Source organism: Notolepis coatsorum (assembly GCF_963971535.1).
Source record: "Notolepis coatsorum genome assembly, chromosome: 5".
Classification (NCBI taxonomy): Eukaryota; Metazoa; Chordata; class Actinopteri; order Aulopiformes; family Paralepididae; genus Notolepis; species Notolepis coatsorum.
In genome coordinates this window covers 164,173,684-164,191,363 of record NC_140169.1, presented here as the reverse complement: position 1 = coordinate 164,191,363, position 17,680 = coordinate 164,173,684, and the positions used below count along the sequence as shown (strand labels likewise).

Here is a 17,680-nt window from a genome sequence, read left to right as displayed (position 1 = left end):
CTTTACCTTATTGCAGACTTTTTTTATGTGATTTTTTAAGCTAAGGTTTGGTTCTATTTGTAATCCTAAGTACTTATATTCTGATACTACATGTAATTTCTGACCGGAGATGAAGATATCCTGCTCTGCACCTTCTCTGTGGCCCTTGGAGAAGAACATACAGACAGTCTTAGAGACATTCAATTGTAAACAGCTGTTCTTAAGCCAGGATGTGACATTCACCATGACATTGGACAATTTAGTTGCAACCTCTTCTGTGGTTTTACCGTGTGTAAAGATCACTGTATCATCAGCATACATCAGTACATCACATTGGCCACACACAGAAGGCAAATCGTTAATGTACATGCTGAACAGGATTGGATTTGGACCCAAGACAGAGCCCTGCGGGACACCAGTTGACAGACAGATGGCAGTAGATTTATGATTTTCAATTTTGACAAGTTGGGAACGGAATGAAAGGTATGATTTGAAGAGGTTGAGGAACTCTATGGAGAAGTTGAAATTGACCAGCTTTTGGAGTAGAATAGTATGGTTCTGTATCACACTAGCTCCCGCTCAGCGTCTCATTGCATATATCTCGCTTCAGCATATATACACTGAATACATTTCAAAATGTACCTTTAAATGCCAGCATTCATCTGGCCACACCCCCATCCGCTTACCTATATAAGCAGGGGTGGTGCCACACACTCATCTCCTTCTCAAATTTCATCACAAGCAACGTGTTGCTCATATGCCCACTTGACGTGGAGAAAAATATTGGCTGGAAGAGCAATGTTTACGAGGAAAGGAAGAACAAGGAGATACGTTGACATCATATCTTTATTTTCTCTCTCACTATTTTCGAGAAAATACGGCGATATTGTCTTCGTCACTGGAGTGTTTGGAAGATGGTGATCAAGCCTCGACCGGTTTTCGTATTGGGAGCACGCCGCTGCATGCCTCTCAACTGCAGTTCCTTGCTGTGTTGGTTGGGGTGAAACCTTTCAGGACACAGCTGAACTGTAGGACGCGCCGCTGTTGTGAGAAGCGGTGGGTTTCAGGTTGGGTGAGTACTGTTTGCTTGCGGCTCCACTTGTCTGTTAGTGCTATGGGGGCTAACTGACAATGTTTACGACACCGGCCCCAGATTTGCGTGTTGGTAGGACTTCCGTGTGCTGTTCAGGTCCATGTGATGGATCTGTTTTGGGGGGGTGGTCAGGGCTCCTCCTCACCAAGCTCCTATTCGGACTCCTCCTTCCATGTGAGGGAGCCTCCTTCAGAGTACAGAGCCTCCTCCTCAGATTGTCAAGGTGAGTGGACCCTCAAGAAGGAGTCCTACTCTATTGTGTATGTATTCGATTCAATTCGATTATTGAGTGTGTATGGGTTCAGTGCCTCCTCCCCGGAGAGCCCTAAAACCAATTTTTTACATGGCTCAAGGTGCAATATATTCTTTTCAATCTGTACAGCTCGCGTGGGAAGTCTCTCTGGGGATTCCCGTCTCCTTCCTATGGGAGGGTGGTGGGATGTAAAAATGTGAAAAATGTTTACCCCCGGCTGTGTAGAGTTAGGAAGTGTCACACCCCTCTTGTCGTTCCCCTGGGCGCCTTGGGGATTCAATGACAGGTCTAAATAGCCTGTTCATTGATGTGGGTGTGTCCCGACGCACGTATAGTGCTAGCTCGGGGTGTTCTGTAAACAGGCGACTGACTGGCACGCCTTGGTTGCTTGAGGTTAAAACGGCGTTTTTTATAAAGCAACTGGGATGGAGGTTTTTTCCTCTTCCGACGACCAAATCCGAGACCTGGTTTGGTTATCGACGGATTCTCGTTCATATCTGGGGGATGATGACGGAATGGATCTGAACATATGTAGAGGGGTCTCACGCCCTGGGGGTTGGCCACCGGGCGCGGTTCGCCGAACGTCTGGGTGGCGCCTTCTTTTCATGTTTAATAATAATAATAATAAATCAAATTTATATAGCGCCTTTCATAGAACCCAAGGTCGCTTTACAATCAGGACAAAAAATAGGGCAAGGAAAGTAGGGGGGGAGGGGGAAGAGGGGATGAGGGAAAGTAGGAGATAATGGACCTAATTTAATCTAAAACTAACTGATGGGGAAAGCCTTGGTGAAGAGGTGTGTTTTTAGAGCGGATTTGAAGGTGTCCAGGGTTGGGGCGTTGCGGATTTCGGGGGGGAGAGAGTTCCAGAGGGTAGGGGACGCCACGCTGAAGGCTCTGTCCCCAAAAGTCCGTAACCTGGTGCGAGGGATGGAGAGGAGACCTAGATCAGAGGATCGTAGGTTCCGGGATGGAGTGTACTGGTGGAGGAGATCAGACAGGTACCGGGGGGCGAGGGCATGGAGGGATTTGTAGGTGAGGAGCAGGAGTTTGAAGGTGATGCGGAACCTGACTGGAAGCCAGTGGAGATGGATGAGGGTGGGGGTGATGTGCTGCCAGGGCTTGGTGTGAGTGAGAACCCTGGCAGCTGAGTTCTGGACATACTGGAGCCTGTCCAGGGCTTTGCTGGGTACCCCGAACAGGACTCCATTACAATAGTCCAACCGGGAGGTGACAAATGAGTGGATCAGGGTCTCCGCCACAGAGTCTGAGAGTGAGGGTCGGAGACGGGAGATGTTCCTGAGGTGGTAGAAGGCAGACTTGGTGACAGATTTGATGTGGGAGTGAAATGAAAGTGTGGAGTCAAGGGTGACGCCCAGGTTACGGACTTCTAGAGACGGGGAGATGGAAGAGCCGTCAACGTGGAGGAGGAGATCTCCAACCTTCCCGAGCAGTGCCTTGGGGGCCACAACCATGAGCTCTGTCTTTTTGCTGTTGAGTTTGAGTAATTTGGTTGCCATCCAGGTTTAAGATCAACACGCATATCTGCCCCTTCTCCTGGAGTAGGCATGTCGGCGTGGTTAGGGCACGGGACTGGTTCTGGTCACGCTGGTCCGGATCAGTTGAACCCGTTGTCCGCCGGGGATGCAGATCTGCTGTTCTGGTACCCTGAGGGACTTGGGCTTTTTTCAGGGGGAAAAATGCCAGGTCGGTCCGGGTGTCACAGGGTTAAGCGCTATGGAGACCCTGGTTGGGTAAATTTTTTACTCAGCACTGTCGTAATGGCTTACGGCCATGCCAACCTGTACACGCTCGATCTCGTCGGATCTCGGCCGCTACACAGGTTGGTCCTGGTTAGTACTTGGTTGGGAGACCGCCTGGGAATACCAAGTACGGTGTGCTTGGGGCTGGTTCTCCATAATTTTTCGCTCCTCTCTCAGGCATGGCGAAGAGGGGCCTGTTGGGGTGGTCTTTGACCTCCTCTGGTGACCCTGTGCTTCCCGTATCGCCGGGCCAGGTCCGAAGTCATGTTTCGTCGACCCGTAGGCCTGGGTTAACCCTTTTTTGAAAACTGAAACACTTGTACTGCGGTATAGCCGGTGTGTTTTGGAGTTTTTTCTTGAGGGGTTATAGGAACAACCACCGCATTGAGTAACACCAAGGTGGTTGATTCCCTGGTGTGTTGGAGCAGTGTCAACTCCCGTGTTCACCGGTTGAGGGTGCCCCTGCACGTTCATGACGTCTGCCAATCGTGTCAGCCTTCTCTGCCTCAACCCCTCTGGGTGGGTTTTTTTTAAATGGAGGCTTGGTCATGCAACAACGCCAGCTTACGCCCCTTCCGCCGGGGCGGCTGTGTTCAGCTGTCCCCTCTGGCGCCTGTCTCGTCCGCAGTCTCCAGGCTAGGGTTAACAGCCTGTTGCCTGGTTTTTCCCCGGTGCGCTGCCTGCTTCCGTTGGTTAACCTTTTTTGTGTGCTTACGGTCATGCTGACTGCCTGTTCTGCAGGGTCAGTGTGCCAGGCGGTGTACTATTGGGGGGACAGGGCCCGCTCGGCTGAGGGGCCTTTGTCCGAATACGCTGGCGATGTGGGGGGCGGGGTCACCAAGTGCCCACCTGGTGGGGTCTTGATGCTGGCATCATGGACTTCTCCGGGCCCCCGTTCCAGGGGGTCCAGTCCCTTTGGTGTGTCTGGGTCTTCCTTCGCGCTCCGCTGCTACGGCCTTGCCACGGGGTTGGGTTTACCCTTGACCCCGTGATTCTAGGGGGCAGTAACGAGGTTGTTCTCTCCATTCGTTCCCGGGTGGCATGCGGGTTGTGCGTGTGTGTAGTCGTGGGGTCAGGCCACGGTCTGCTCACCCTGTGCGTTGAGTTGCTTGAGTGCCTCTTCGCACGGTCGGGTCCGTCGCCCTCCCGGGAAACCTCTAATAGGGGGGGTGCCCTCCATTAGGGGGGGTTGGGGGGGCTCGGCCCTCCCTGTTCTTTTTTTTTTTTTTTTTGTCTTTTTCCCCCTCCATTTTCCTCCGATTTTCTCCCATCCCAATGTTAGTCGTATGCCAATTCCCAGTCCCTTCCTGGTCGCTGCGCTTTACCCCCCACAGTCAGATCATTTTGGGAGAGTGGAGGCTACCACGTGCTTCCTCCGACACACGTCCAGCCAATCACCGCTTCTTTTCACCTGGCAGCGCGGATTCTCATTGAGAGGGCGTAGCGTGTGGGAGGACCACACTATCCCCCTCACGTCCAATCCGCGCTTAGCAGGCGCCCCGACCGAACTGTAGGAGTCGCTGTTTACAACGACCCGGACCCACCCCGCCAGCTTCTCCCACCCTCTGATACAGCCAATTGTATCAGTGCAGACGGCCAGCCAAGCTGGTGACAACCCCGGAGCTGTGAGCTGGATTCGAACAGGCGAACCAAGCTCACAGCTCCGGGGCTGGTGACGAACGCAATCTCCGCTCGACCACCTAACCGCCCTGGCCCTCCCTGTTCTGATGGTTGTGGGGGGCCTTCAGCTGGGTGTATTTGTCGAGCTTCTAGCTCCCGCTCAGCTCCTATTATGCAATGAGACGCTGAGCGGGAGCTAGTGTGATACAGAACGTTAGGTTATGACTATAACCAAGTTCTGTTAACACTAGTGGACGCTCAGCGTCTAGACGCCGCTGCGGCCCTTGATTTTTCATTGTGGTGAAATTTGTTGGGAAGGAGATGAGTGTGTGGCACCACCCCTGCTTATATAGGTAAGCGGATGGGGGTGTGGCCAGATGAATGCTGGCATTTAAAGGTACATTTTGAAATTTATTCAGTGTATATATGCTGAAGCGAGATATATGCAATGAGACGCTGAGCGTCCACTAGTGTTAACAGAACTTGGTTATAGTCATAACCTAACGTTAACAGTGTCAAAAGCTTTCCTTAGATCAAGGAACACAGCCCCCACAACCCCACCCCTGTCCATTGAAGCCTTGACTCTCTCTAAAAAGAAGCATGTTGCTGTTTCTGTTGAATGGTTAGCCCTGAATCCAAATTGCATTGGGTGCAGTGGGAAGGAGCTGTTATTGAGATGATCAGTGACCTGTTTGGCAATCAGTTTTTCAAACACCTTGGACACTATGGGTAGAATACTGATGGGTCTGTAATTGGATGTCATGAGAGGGTCACCACTTTTAAATAAAGGGACCACAACTGCAGGCTTCCATGGGTTAGGAAAACTCCCTTGATTGAAACCCATATTGATTATATGGGTCAGTGACTTCACTATAGAGGAGTTTATCTCTTTCAGCATGAGTGTGTCCATGCCATATATATCCTTAGCTCTTGAGGATTTGAGGGATGTAATTATATTTGCAACCTCTATCTCAGTGACTGATTTTGGTATGACTGCTGGTTCATAAATATTGACAGTAGATGGCAGATTAGGACTACTGTCCTGAACTGCGAAGCTTTGGGCTATTGCGGCCACAGACTCTACAAAATACTGATTGAGGGCCGGTGCTACGTCTGACGGATACTGTAACGTTTTGTCATTGACCTTCAGTTCAATTGGCTTAATTGCAGCTTTGTTTTGACCAGTTAATTTCTTGATCTGACTCCATATAACCTTTGAGTTACCGTGGGCATTTTCAATAATTGAGATGAAGAAATCTGCTTTTGCTTTTCTCAGTTCCCTTGTTGTTTTGTTTCTCAACATTACACATTTTTGTCTATCGTGAGACAGCTTTGATTTTGTGGCAATTTTTAAAGCAATGTTCCTTGACCAAATCGTTTGCATTCATATCAAATAATTTTTTCCGATTTTTTTTTTAAACAACAAACACAACACTGACGAGAACAATAACTACAATAATGACAAGCCAACACAAATAACAAACACAGACCCAAAACCCGACAAAAAACTAAATACAAAATACACCAAGACCCCCTCTCACTAATCTATCACCTACCCCCCCCCCCCCCCCCCCCCCCCCCCCCATCTAAGCTTAGGTGAAACACGTCCTCACCCTATGCCACCTGGCCACCCACCAGGTCTACATGTACTGTATACAACTTTAATGTATCTATTCTATTGGACGTCTGTGTACAGTTTGTGGCAAGTTGTTGCACTATACTCTACTGTGGAAATACCCGTTCCAAATCCATGGCATCGTAGAACATACAGGTGCATCTCAATACATTATGATTAGAATATAGAGGGAAAAGTTCATTTATTTCAGTAATTAAATTAAAAAAGTGAAAATCTTATATTATATAGATTCATTACACACACGAGTGAAACATTTCAAGCCTTTAATCTTTGATGATTATGGCTTACAGCTAATGAAAACCCCAAATTCTGTATCTGATACAATGTTATTATATAGAACTAATAAGAAATGTTGGCACTTGTCAGTATATCCACTCAATACTACTCGACTAAAAACACACTTCAATCAATATCTGAAATGAATTCTTTTATAAAAAAATATTAAAACACTAACCTTCTTACTGTCCTATACCATGCACTCCTCCTACTATACTAATATGTCGTATTTAAGCATTGCATCACGCGACGGAGTGTGTTATACAAATTAGATCACGCCTATGGGTGGTTGTTAGGCCCAAGGCGCGGCCGAGGGTCGTTAGACCCCCATAGGCTTGATCTAATTTGTATAACACACGACTTCAAGTGATGTAATGCGTTTATACAATGACCCAATTCACCCAACCTTATTGCTATTTGCTATACAATAAACACACAGTAATTGAAGCATAATGGAGATTTATTCACAAAACCATCCACAGAGAAAGTAGATCCAATAGTAGATCCACTAGTAGACACCAGAGGGAGCTCCACAAACCATGTTAAACCCAGATTCGGCTCAAACAAGGGACTAAACGCCCTACCCACAGCTGTAAAGGAATGTGAATCACTACCCACTTTCAAAACCAAAAGAGAGCACCTACGGGAGACTGCAATTCGAAACTGGCCCCTGTAAATGTCCTAACCCAACCCCCTCCAATGTACAGTAAATGTCCTAACCCAATAATACACAAGACCCTTTTCTTGGGACCAAGTAAGGTTTCGTCGATAATCCAATGTACAGTTACCCCCCACCCCGCCTACCCAACCCCCCCACCCAACCACCTCCAATGTACCGTTACCCCCCACCCCGCCTACCCAACCCCCCCCCACCCAACCTCCTCCAATGTAGTTTCTTCGTCAAATGTATATACTCTCTTTTTTAGACTCTTTTTGTAACACAAACAGTACTGTATTTGTAAATCTGGTATGTCATAAATGTATAGATGTAGCAGTACTGTCTATCTGTATGTCATGTATGTCATATATGTTAACTTACGATTAATTGAAAATGGGGGACCCTGATGTAAACAAGACAAAGTCTATGCACTCAATACTGCAGCACCCAAGTTTCAGCACCGTTGGATCATTGTTACTCAGCTGTAAGAGTTGTACCCTTCCTGATGACTTGTCGTACAGAACTTGTAAGTCACTTTGGATAAAAGCGTTCAGCTAAATGATTAAATGTAAATGTAATACCTGGTCGGGTTCCTTTTGTATGAATCAATGCGGTGTGGCATGGAAGCAACCAATATATTTCCTCAATATTCAAATTTATTGAGATGCACCTGTACGTCAAAAAAAGGGGTGGAAATTAACCGGTCACCGGGCAAGTGCTGGTTAATTCTGGATGTGACTGGTAGGTTTATCTACTGCATCAGACAGCCATGCTATATTTTCATATTGTGAATCGCATAGGTGTAGATCTATGGCATTGGGGGGGGGGGGGGGGTTGCAGGGGACATGTCCTCCTCAATATTAACCCTTTCACTGCCACACTACAGAAGGTTAACCCTTTACTATGACACTACCGTCGGTAGTGTGATAGTAAACCTTCTGTAGTGTGGCAGTGAAAGGATTAACCTGCTGTTGTGTGGCAGTGGAAGGGTTAACCTTCTGTGTATTGTCGCAGTGCGGCAGTGAAAGGGTTAAGAGGTCAATTTGTCCCCCTCAAAAAGAATATAGCTAATATGAACGACAACCCCTCCCCAAGAGTAAAAAAATAAAACAAGATTCTAAACCAAAGAACACTGTATACACTGTACTGTACGCTCTTCCTTCCATATATGAACTACTGTGTGTGTGGGGTAATACCTACAAAAGCACTCTACAGCCAATATGCAACATGCAAAAAAAAGCAATAAGAATAGTCAACAATGTAGGATATTATGAACACACCAATAACTTATTTATAAAGCTACAACCATTGAAATGTATGGACCTAGTTGATTTCAAAACTTCCCTCATTGTATACAAAGCCAGATATAAACAAATCCCATGCAGGCAACATTCAAAGATGGTTCAGAGACAGGGAAGGAGAATATAACTTAAGAGGGAGAGGGAATCTTAAACAACCAATGGTACACACCACGCTGAAAAGCATGTGCATATCGGTTTGTGGAGTGAAGTTGTGGAATAATTTACCTGAATACATCAAACTGAGTAATAATATGGCACAATTTAAAAAGCAGCTTAAAAAATACACATTAGAAATACAGAAATGAGTAATGCGGATAAACAAAGTTATGTAACGGTTAGTGTTGTATTGTATTTGCTGGCGTCAAGCGAATCAAGTTTTCTTTTTGTACTATAAGTAAAAGTATATTCTATAATAATGTATTATACTAAATTATGTTATATAGTAAAATTAACGGAAGAACAAATGTAAATGTAAGGGGGTAGGAGGGATCAATAAGCTTAGCTTCCCTCTACTCCTTTTTTGAACATGTCAACTAACTAAATACATGCTCTTGACTTTTTGTTTATAATTTTTTCTGTTTGACGGAGCTAGATACTGTGATTTGTTTGGAGGAATATGGAGAATACATCAAATAAACTTTTTCATTCATAGGTAGTATACGTATAGTAGCATAGACATATTAGCATAATAGGTATAAGTATGGACATATTAGCATGATAGGTAGTATAGACATAATAGCATGATAGGTAGTAGTAGACATTAGCATGATATGCAGTAGTATAAGTATAGTAGCATAGACATTAGCATGATAAATAGTAGTATAAGCATAGTAGCTAAAGACAGTAAGAAGTGTTGTTTTCCCCCAAACATGACCATGACTCCTCTCCTCTCCTCCGCCCCCAAGGACTGTGAGCACAGCGTCGTTCAGCTGGCCCGTCCGGTTAAGATCAGGAAGACCCCGTTCAGATCCCGCCAGTCGCTGAGGGCCTCCATAGTCTACAAGGGCCCCCCCGCACGGCCGGTGACAGCCGAGGAGGAGCCCACGCCGGGCCCCGCCCCGTCCACCACATCGAACCCGGCGACGGCAGCAGAGTGCGCCGCCGCCATTAACGGAACCCACGGCGACAAACGACAAGGTGACAGTCGGGTTCATTCTTATTTTACTAGGTCAGCCGATGGGACAGATTATGTTACCATGTCCAAAATCAAATGCTTTAAAGAGGACTGTTTATCGTGCCATCAATCATTGGAATAACTGCCCACTGGGGGCGGCTAGGTGGTGCAGTGGGCAAGGCACTCACCACCAATGCTGGAGACGCTGGGTTCGAGCCCAGCTCTCCACATTGTTTTCAGTTTGGCTGGTCGTCCGTACTAATACAATTGGCAGTATTAGGGGGAGGGAAAACTGAGGGGTGGGGATCGGACGTTGTGGACAGCGACTCCTACAGGTCGGTTGGTGAGCAGTAGAATCAAGAAGCGATGGGGGCGGCACCCCTCCAAAGCGCAGACCCCTGACGCTGAAAGATCGCGCCGTGCAGGTGAAAAGATGCGACTGCTGTTACCTCGAGTATCGGAGGGGACTCGTGCTATGTATGGCTTCATCCACATTGCAGCCGGCTTGTGGGAGGCAAGAAACAGCGTTCGAGACAGGGGAGGGTAGAATTGGACGATACGAAATTGGGATGGGAGAAAAAGTGGATAAAAAAATAATAATAATAATAACTGCCCACTGAACATAAGTAAATTGAATAGCAAAGTGTCTTTCAAGTACCACCTAAGAATGCACTACTTAAATGTAAGCAAATACTGTTACGTTTGAGAGTGAAAATACCTACTGTAGCAATGTAATATTTACTCATGAATGTAACAACCTTTTCTGAAAATATTCATGTCTACCCATGAATGCAATAACCTCTGAAAATATTCTGATGTTTATAAAGATGTCTACAATGTTTTATTGTTTTTAGATTATCATTGTTAATTAAGTGAATTGTGATTGTCATATGTATCTCATGTATCGTTATGTTTTGTGTTGTCTTTCTGTGTGGACCCCAAGAAGACTAGCTCGCCACTTAGGTGGCAGCTAATGGGGATCCTTTTTAAACAACAAACAACAATAAACAGAATATCCGGTGGGGAGCTCCAGTAGCTCACCGCGTACCTCGGACGCTATTTCGGCGTCGGGGACAACCGTGCGCGTCACGGATCTGGGGTAGCGAGTTCGACTCCCGGACTCGCCGTATTTTCTCAGAGTGTCTTTCCCCCGATCTATACCCCATTCAACCAACCTGTTTCTGTCGGTCATGCTTGACCAGAAAAAAACGATAAACGCTAAAAGAACCAGCTGACTGGTCGAAGTAAAAAAAAAAAAACAGAATATCCGGGATAAATAATTTCAAGTATTTATTATTATATTTATCACCGCACCAGTTAAAAATTTCCATATGAACCAGGTGCAGAGTGGCGCAGTAGAGGAAGATGCAGGGCTCTCTACGACTTCACCTCGGACCAAGACGACGAGTTAAATATGAAAGAAGGTAACAACATATTATACAGAAAATAATTACACGTAACTTGCAATAATAATAATACAATAAATGACTCCGGTTGGATTGTTTTTTGTTCCCCCCCCCCCCCCCCCCCCCCCCCCCCCAGGGGATCTTCTCCATATCTATCTGAAGGAGGACAGTGGTTGGTGGTTCGGAATCCTTAACGGGCAGATCGGACATTTCCCATCGACCTACGTGGAGGAGCTGCCCGTGTTGAGCGTCGTCAAGTCATCTGATGCGTGAACTATTAAGACTGTACTCTTAAAGGGGGCACTTAAAACAAAAACAAAGTGTGCATAATATATATAAACATGTCTGAAATATCCTAGAGAGGGGGGGGGGGCAAAGGAAAAATGAATGCTGAAATTATACTAGGAACGGGCCTGAGAGAAAAACTCCATGCGAACAATTGCAAGAAAAGGGTAGAACTTGTTAGTCTCCTGAAGTCTCTTCTCCAGGGCAGGCATGCAGGCGAGCTCTGGCTCAGTTGACAAGACTGTAGGGAATAGATAAAAGATTTAGATCAGTATTTATGGAAGTAATTTGCAATAAAGGTCACAAGCGTTAAAAAGAGACAGATTCAGGGTTTGTACACCTTTTCCAAGGCAAAATGCAAGCACTTTTCAAGCATTTTCAAGGTGCATTTTCAAGATTTTCCAGCATCTTATGCGGCTGTGGTAAATTAAATATTTACTCAAAATGATTATTTCACTTCTTCCATCACATTAAATCAGATGTTATTGTGCTAAACAACCAAAATTATGTAGACTTGGCATCATATATAACCTGGCTGAGCCGATGTGTTATACAGTATGTCGTGTATGTCATAAATGTCATGATGAATTGAACATGGGGGACCCTGATGTAAACAAGACGAAAGTATTGCTCTGGTCTGCATCCCCTTAATAATTGTGTGTATTGAGCCGTACTGTATTGTACCCATTCTGCAATCTGTTAATAAAGTTTTCAGGGAAGAGAAATGAGGAGCTATCCCAAATGTGGTGAGGTATGCCACTTTATTCTCCCCACAAGTAAATTGCTTTGCTATCTCACTGTCAGGAAACATTGTTTGAAACATGGCCCCCATGTCATTACATGAATGGTAGGAATAGTGGCTGGTTACAGCTTTTGTTGCCCAGCATATTTCAGCTTGAAGTGTTGGATTAGAGGTAACAAATGATTTAATGGTGCCTGTGGTGTTGCTGGTTGACTGGTTCTTGGATGAGCCTGGGGATGGTAGAGGGGCAACTCCACTGCAAGCTCCTCCACTGGCTGCTCTGGCTCTCACTACACTGCTGGTTGTTGATGTGGATGTAGCTGTGCTGCTTGATGCATTGCTTGTCTGCTGGAAATAATCCACTAATGCAGGACCTGGATTTAGACGTGCTTTCATCAGAATTTGATGCTTCTTCCCTAAATAAAAAGGAGCAGCATGTTATAAATAAAACAAAGTGTTTTATTAATTTAATCTCACTGGTTGCACTTAACTTTAAGAGTATTTATTGTTTAATGTTGACATCTAATCTAAATGGATCATTATGATATTATAAATGTATATTTCATTTTCATTTATAGGCTACTGCCTATGAATTTTAGACTGAGCCTAATGATGGCCTGGAATGAACCAACTACCTTAACATTATTATCCATGTAATTAACTGTAAAGGTCACGTTAGCTGTTAGATTGCATATTCCATAAATAAACATGCTAAAATTGGCCTGGCTCGTCACGTTTGATTGAAAACGTTATTAACAGATTGCAGAATGGGTACAATACACTATGGCTCAATACACACAATTGTTAAGGGGATGCAGACCAGAGAAATACTTTCGTCTTGTTTACATCAGGGTCCGCCATTTTCAATTCATCATAACATTTATGACATACACGACATACAGGTAGACAGTACGTTACTGCGTTCCAGACTACAACAGCTCCACACCAGTTCCACACCAGTCTCTGTAAATGTTCTGTTATAAAAATAAAATACCATTTCAATACACAACAAGTTTTCGTGTTTTGAAATACATGAAAGGAAATTAGCTAACGTTGATTTGCCTAACGTTACATGCTACAACACTGCGGTGAAAAACAGAGTCCGGTAAACACGAGTTTGTAATTCCATTAGTGTATTTTGCCTGTTACTTGACTATTTCGATTATTGAAGTGGTATTTTTATAACAAACATTTACGGAGACAGGTGTGGAGCACTTGTAGTCTCGAACTTAGTTACCTGGCGAGCCAGGCCGAGACACGTTAATAACACCCATGGCTCAATGGCTCACCTTTCAACGTGGCTCGAACGTGCAGACTCCCCCAATCCCCATGGTAAAAATCTTCAAGTCCTTTCTGCATATTTTGCACACGGCTACTCGAGGATGTTCTCCTCTGAATTATATTTGATATCTCCGAGCCAGAGCTCATTAAAACGGCAGCCACCCTCCTTTGGCCACACACACACGCGCGCTGTTCTCAGATGGCACAGGTAAAAACACTACGGGGTGGGGCCGAGCCACATTTCATTTTGCATGAAAGGCGAACGCAAAATAGGCTCGCGAGTCGCTCCGACTTATTTTATTTCTTTGTCTAAAAACCAAACTATTCAGTCAGATAGCGATTTATTATTAAAGTATAAAGTGCAATTACAATTTCAATAACTTTCCAGCACTTTATACACAATTCAAGCACATTTAAAACCTTGAAAACAGCACATTGAAATACAAGCATTTTCAAGGATTTCCAGCACCCGTACGAACCCTGCAGATTAAGACTGGAATCGGACACATTCACACTTCCAGTAGACTACTATACTGTGTGATCGAATAAGTTGTAATTTTACAGCCAGTGTGAACGCCTAGGAGCGACAATGCATATCGTCATCGCCTTAAAATAATGGCTTGGAGTCATATTTATGAGAAAAACTGATACCAAATATAGAATATATGATATTTATTAATCATTTCACAACTTGGTAGGAACCGCATGATCTCTACAATTAAGGATGTAGGCGATTTTACCCGAGGTGGCCTCTGGAGAGATCAGCGTGAAGAGATGACTTAGGCAAAAACACAATTTCTCAAAAGTGACGTAAGTCAATATTTGTATGGGATCAATTCACTTTCAATTCAGGTGAAGTCGGGAAACAGATTTTCCTTCAAAACCTTACCAGGACTTTTCCCATCACTTGACACACTAGTGTATTTCTGTAATGAAAGAACCTTCGCTTTAACTGTGAAGCAGCCTCTCTCACTAGGGAAACTGGTGGAGTCCACCTTCCTACTACTATAGGGATGAGGCACAAGGTTCTCCCAGATCCAGCACTGGCATTAAATCACTCAAGTACCGTACCGAGTGATTGTTTATAGGGAAATACATTTAGAACACATCTTAAAGCGCACGGCAACAGCAATAGCAAGATTGCACGGAGTGACACGCGCGCTAAAACTCAAAGGCTGATAGTGAAGCCTATAATGTAACCAGGTTCTCTGGGTGCAAATGTTTTATCTGATCATTTTGTAATGTTACTTTTTTCCATAATGTCTATGTTGGAGCCACTTCTTTGTTTGCATTAGTACTACATAACTGAGCCATATATTTTTGGTTTATGCCTTAATGTTTTCACTGCCACACAACAGCAGGTTAACCCTTTCACTGCCACACTACAGAAGGTCGGTAGTGTGATAGTAAAGGGTTAACCTTCTGTAGCGTGGCAGTAAAGGGTTAACCTTCTGTAGCGTGGCAGTAAAGGGTTAACCTTCTGTAGCGTGGCAGTAAAGGGTTAAGTGTTCACCCCACCGCTTCCAACAACAAACTCACGCCTCACGGGATTTCAGAGCGAGATTTCTGTTTAATTGGTATATATATATATAAAAGTGTAAATATGGGGTCGTGAGTAATCGATTACTCGCCGTTTCAACTGAACTAGAGTAGTTATTTTTTTTGGATTGTGCTAGATTATACATCTCTAGTTTTAACCAAGGTAAATAACACATAACCCCTCACCGCCCACTCTCATTCTGCTCACTGCTTGGTGTGTGTGGAACGTGTTCGATTCTCTGTTGGGGAGTCTACAAAATCTTGTTGGAAATTGGAAGAAATTGGAAGCCAATAATACAGTCTATGCGTTTGTTTTTTAAACTCTTGTGTCGCCGCTATTCTTGGCCAGGTCTCCCTTGTGAAAGAGATCCTGGGTCTCAATGAGACAACCCAGGTTAAATAAAGGCTAAATAAATTGATCCCAATCCTGGTGAGAGTGCACTTTCCTATGCGTGTACTCTGGTATTAATACAAATTGGAGATATTATTAATAAATGAGAGAGGATGTTCCATCATCAGCCAGTACATTTTGATGTTAGTTTTGGAATAATCTTATTTTCACATAAAAATTGCAAACCTTTCCATCACTTCATACTAGAGATGTCCGATATTATCGGCCGATATTGGCATTCAAATGTAATATCGGAAATGATCGGTATCGGTTTTCAAATATATAATTTTTTTTTACATTTATTTAATCTTTATTTACCCAGGCAAGCAAGTACAAATTCTTATTTTATTTATTGTCAAAAGTATGCATAATGTTGTGTTAATTCCATGACAAGAGATATATGTAATGTTAATTACCTAAAATTATACCGTTTTGGGGGGGGGGGGGGGGGGGGGCTGCATATATCGGTATCGGTAATTAAGAGTTGGACAATATCTGTATATCGGAGAAAAAAAATGCCAATATCGAACATCCCTACTTCATACCCATCACTTCATGTTTATTCTGAAACTCTTGGCTAATAAATGTGTCCCTGGTGGTGTGAGTGCACTTCCCTGTGTTACTCACCCTCGTACAGCCCGTCCTTAATGCTCAGCTTGAAGGTGTACACGCTGTCTGGTTTCTCGAGGCTGATGTTCCGGAAGATGAACTGCAAAAGTTCACCTGTGAAATGAAAAGCCCTCGTCATTTAGCAGATATACAACTTATTATTTTCATTTAGTCATTTAGCAGATATATATAACTTATTATTTAAATTGTCATTTAGCGGATATATAACTTATTATAAAAATGTTGTCATTTAGCAGATATAACTTTTTATTTTGCAACTACAGAACTTGTAAGTCGCTTGGAGTAAAAGTGTCAGCTAAATGACTAAATGTAAATGTATTTAATAGAGTTAAAAAGTGAATCCTTGTTGGTGCAACCCACCCTAAATAATCACTTTTTCTAGGGGGAAAACTTATCTGGACATTGTACTGGGTTTCCAGTGTCACTCAATTGCCAAATCATAGCTATAAATTCTCCATAAAACATGGGCCAACACCGAATTGACCCATCTCAAACCCTGCCCTCTTTTTGTCCGAGGAAAGCAGCAATTGTGATTGGATCATCAAGAAAATATGTTACCAAAAAAAACTCAAATTTTGTTCATAGATACAAATATAAAAAGATGACTCATTTATCGCCACACTCTCGCTCTCTCTGATGATACTACCTTGAATCTATATAATTTAATATCCATCCTTCCCATGCAAAAAGATAAGTAATACAGTTCACCTAAGTGTTTCCATGTGTATACCGTTTAGTCTTAGTATATAAATTCAGATACAAATTCTTTATTGTAACGTATAATATAACCGATGGGGCATACAGACCCTCATCTGCACACCTTTTTATATTCAGATACAATGTATTGCCTGTATTTATGTCTTTCTGCCATTACCCTGCCCATACCTGTACCTCCCTCTCCCCTCCCCCATGCTGCTAAGACGCCCACATTTCAGAGGATCAATAAAGGAATATTTTATAATTTATTTCGGAGGACACACAGATATATGTCCACTCAGTGATGAAACAAACAAACCCAGAATCGCATCACATCTACCCAGGTGGTCGCTATCTTTTTATCAGGGGTGTAAAGTACTTTAATATTATTAGGTTTGTATACTTGTACTAAATCCAGAGAAAAAAACACTTTTTACTCCTTACATTTAAAATGCAGACCTACACAGTACAAATCTCGCAGGTCCAACAATTTGAATTCGTATATTTGTTTCTCTGGCCGAACTAACATTATTAATCCTGCGGCCGCTCTTTATTTAAAAACAGCCAATCCAATCCACATCAATGGAAAATTAACCTGTCCATACCCGTCCTTGTGCAAGACTAGAAAGCGGGGATCTTTGATTAAACACCTGCTATCAGAAGAATAGACAGTCAACTTTTTAGTACTTAAGTACATTTAAAAGTAGAAACTTTTACTCAAGTGTGTTTTTAGCCAGATACTCTGACTTTTACTTGAGTACGATTTTGAGACGGTACCCATACAAGTTTCAAGTTCAAGTTTCTTTAATAGTGGACATACAGAAGTACAGAATACTTTTATACAAAATGCTTCTTTCTGTTACGCTCCAGAGACTGTGCTAGACAAAAGATAAGTATGAAATAAAATAGTATAGCATGTAAAATAGAAGTAAAAATAGAAGTCACGTACGTAGACAGTGTTCAGTATATACATATGTACAATGTTCGATGCAGAATAGAAGTAACCGAGTTACGATA

General features: G+C 43.6%; 2 protein-coding genes across 3 annotated transcripts in view; one reads left to right on the top strand and one right to left on the bottom strand.

The window, feature by feature from the left end:
* Nucleotides 1-11,497, top strand: part of nostrin (nitric oxide synthase trafficking) — a 57,989-nt gene extending 46,492 nt beyond the window's left edge. The window contains exons 14-16 of the mRNA XM_084314362.1: nucleotides 9,485-9,716; nucleotides 11,022-11,117; nucleotides 11,236-11,497. Coding sequence (XP_084170488.1) covers nucleotides 9,485-9,716; nucleotides 11,022-11,117; nucleotides 11,236-11,372 — 465 coding nt within the window. The 3' untranslated portion in view covers nucleotides 11,373-11,497. The remainder of the gene's footprint in view (nucleotides 1-9,484; nucleotides 9,717-11,021; nucleotides 11,118-11,235) is intronic.
* The window catches only part of spc25 (SPC25 component of NDC80 kinetochore complex), a 30,487-nt gene continuing 24,178 nt past the window's right edge, over nucleotides 11,372-17,680 (bottom strand). For both annotated transcript variants that reach the window (XM_084314718.1, XM_084314719.1), the window contains 2 exons: nucleotides 15,965-16,060; nucleotides 11,372-11,625 (listed from right to left, as the gene is read on the bottom strand). In XM_084314718.1, coding sequence (XP_084170844.1) covers nucleotides 11,501-11,625; nucleotides 15,965-16,060 — 221 coding nt within the window. In that variant the 3' untranslated portion in view covers nucleotides 11,372-11,500. The remainder of the gene's footprint in view (nucleotides 11,626-15,964; nucleotides 16,061-17,680) is intronic.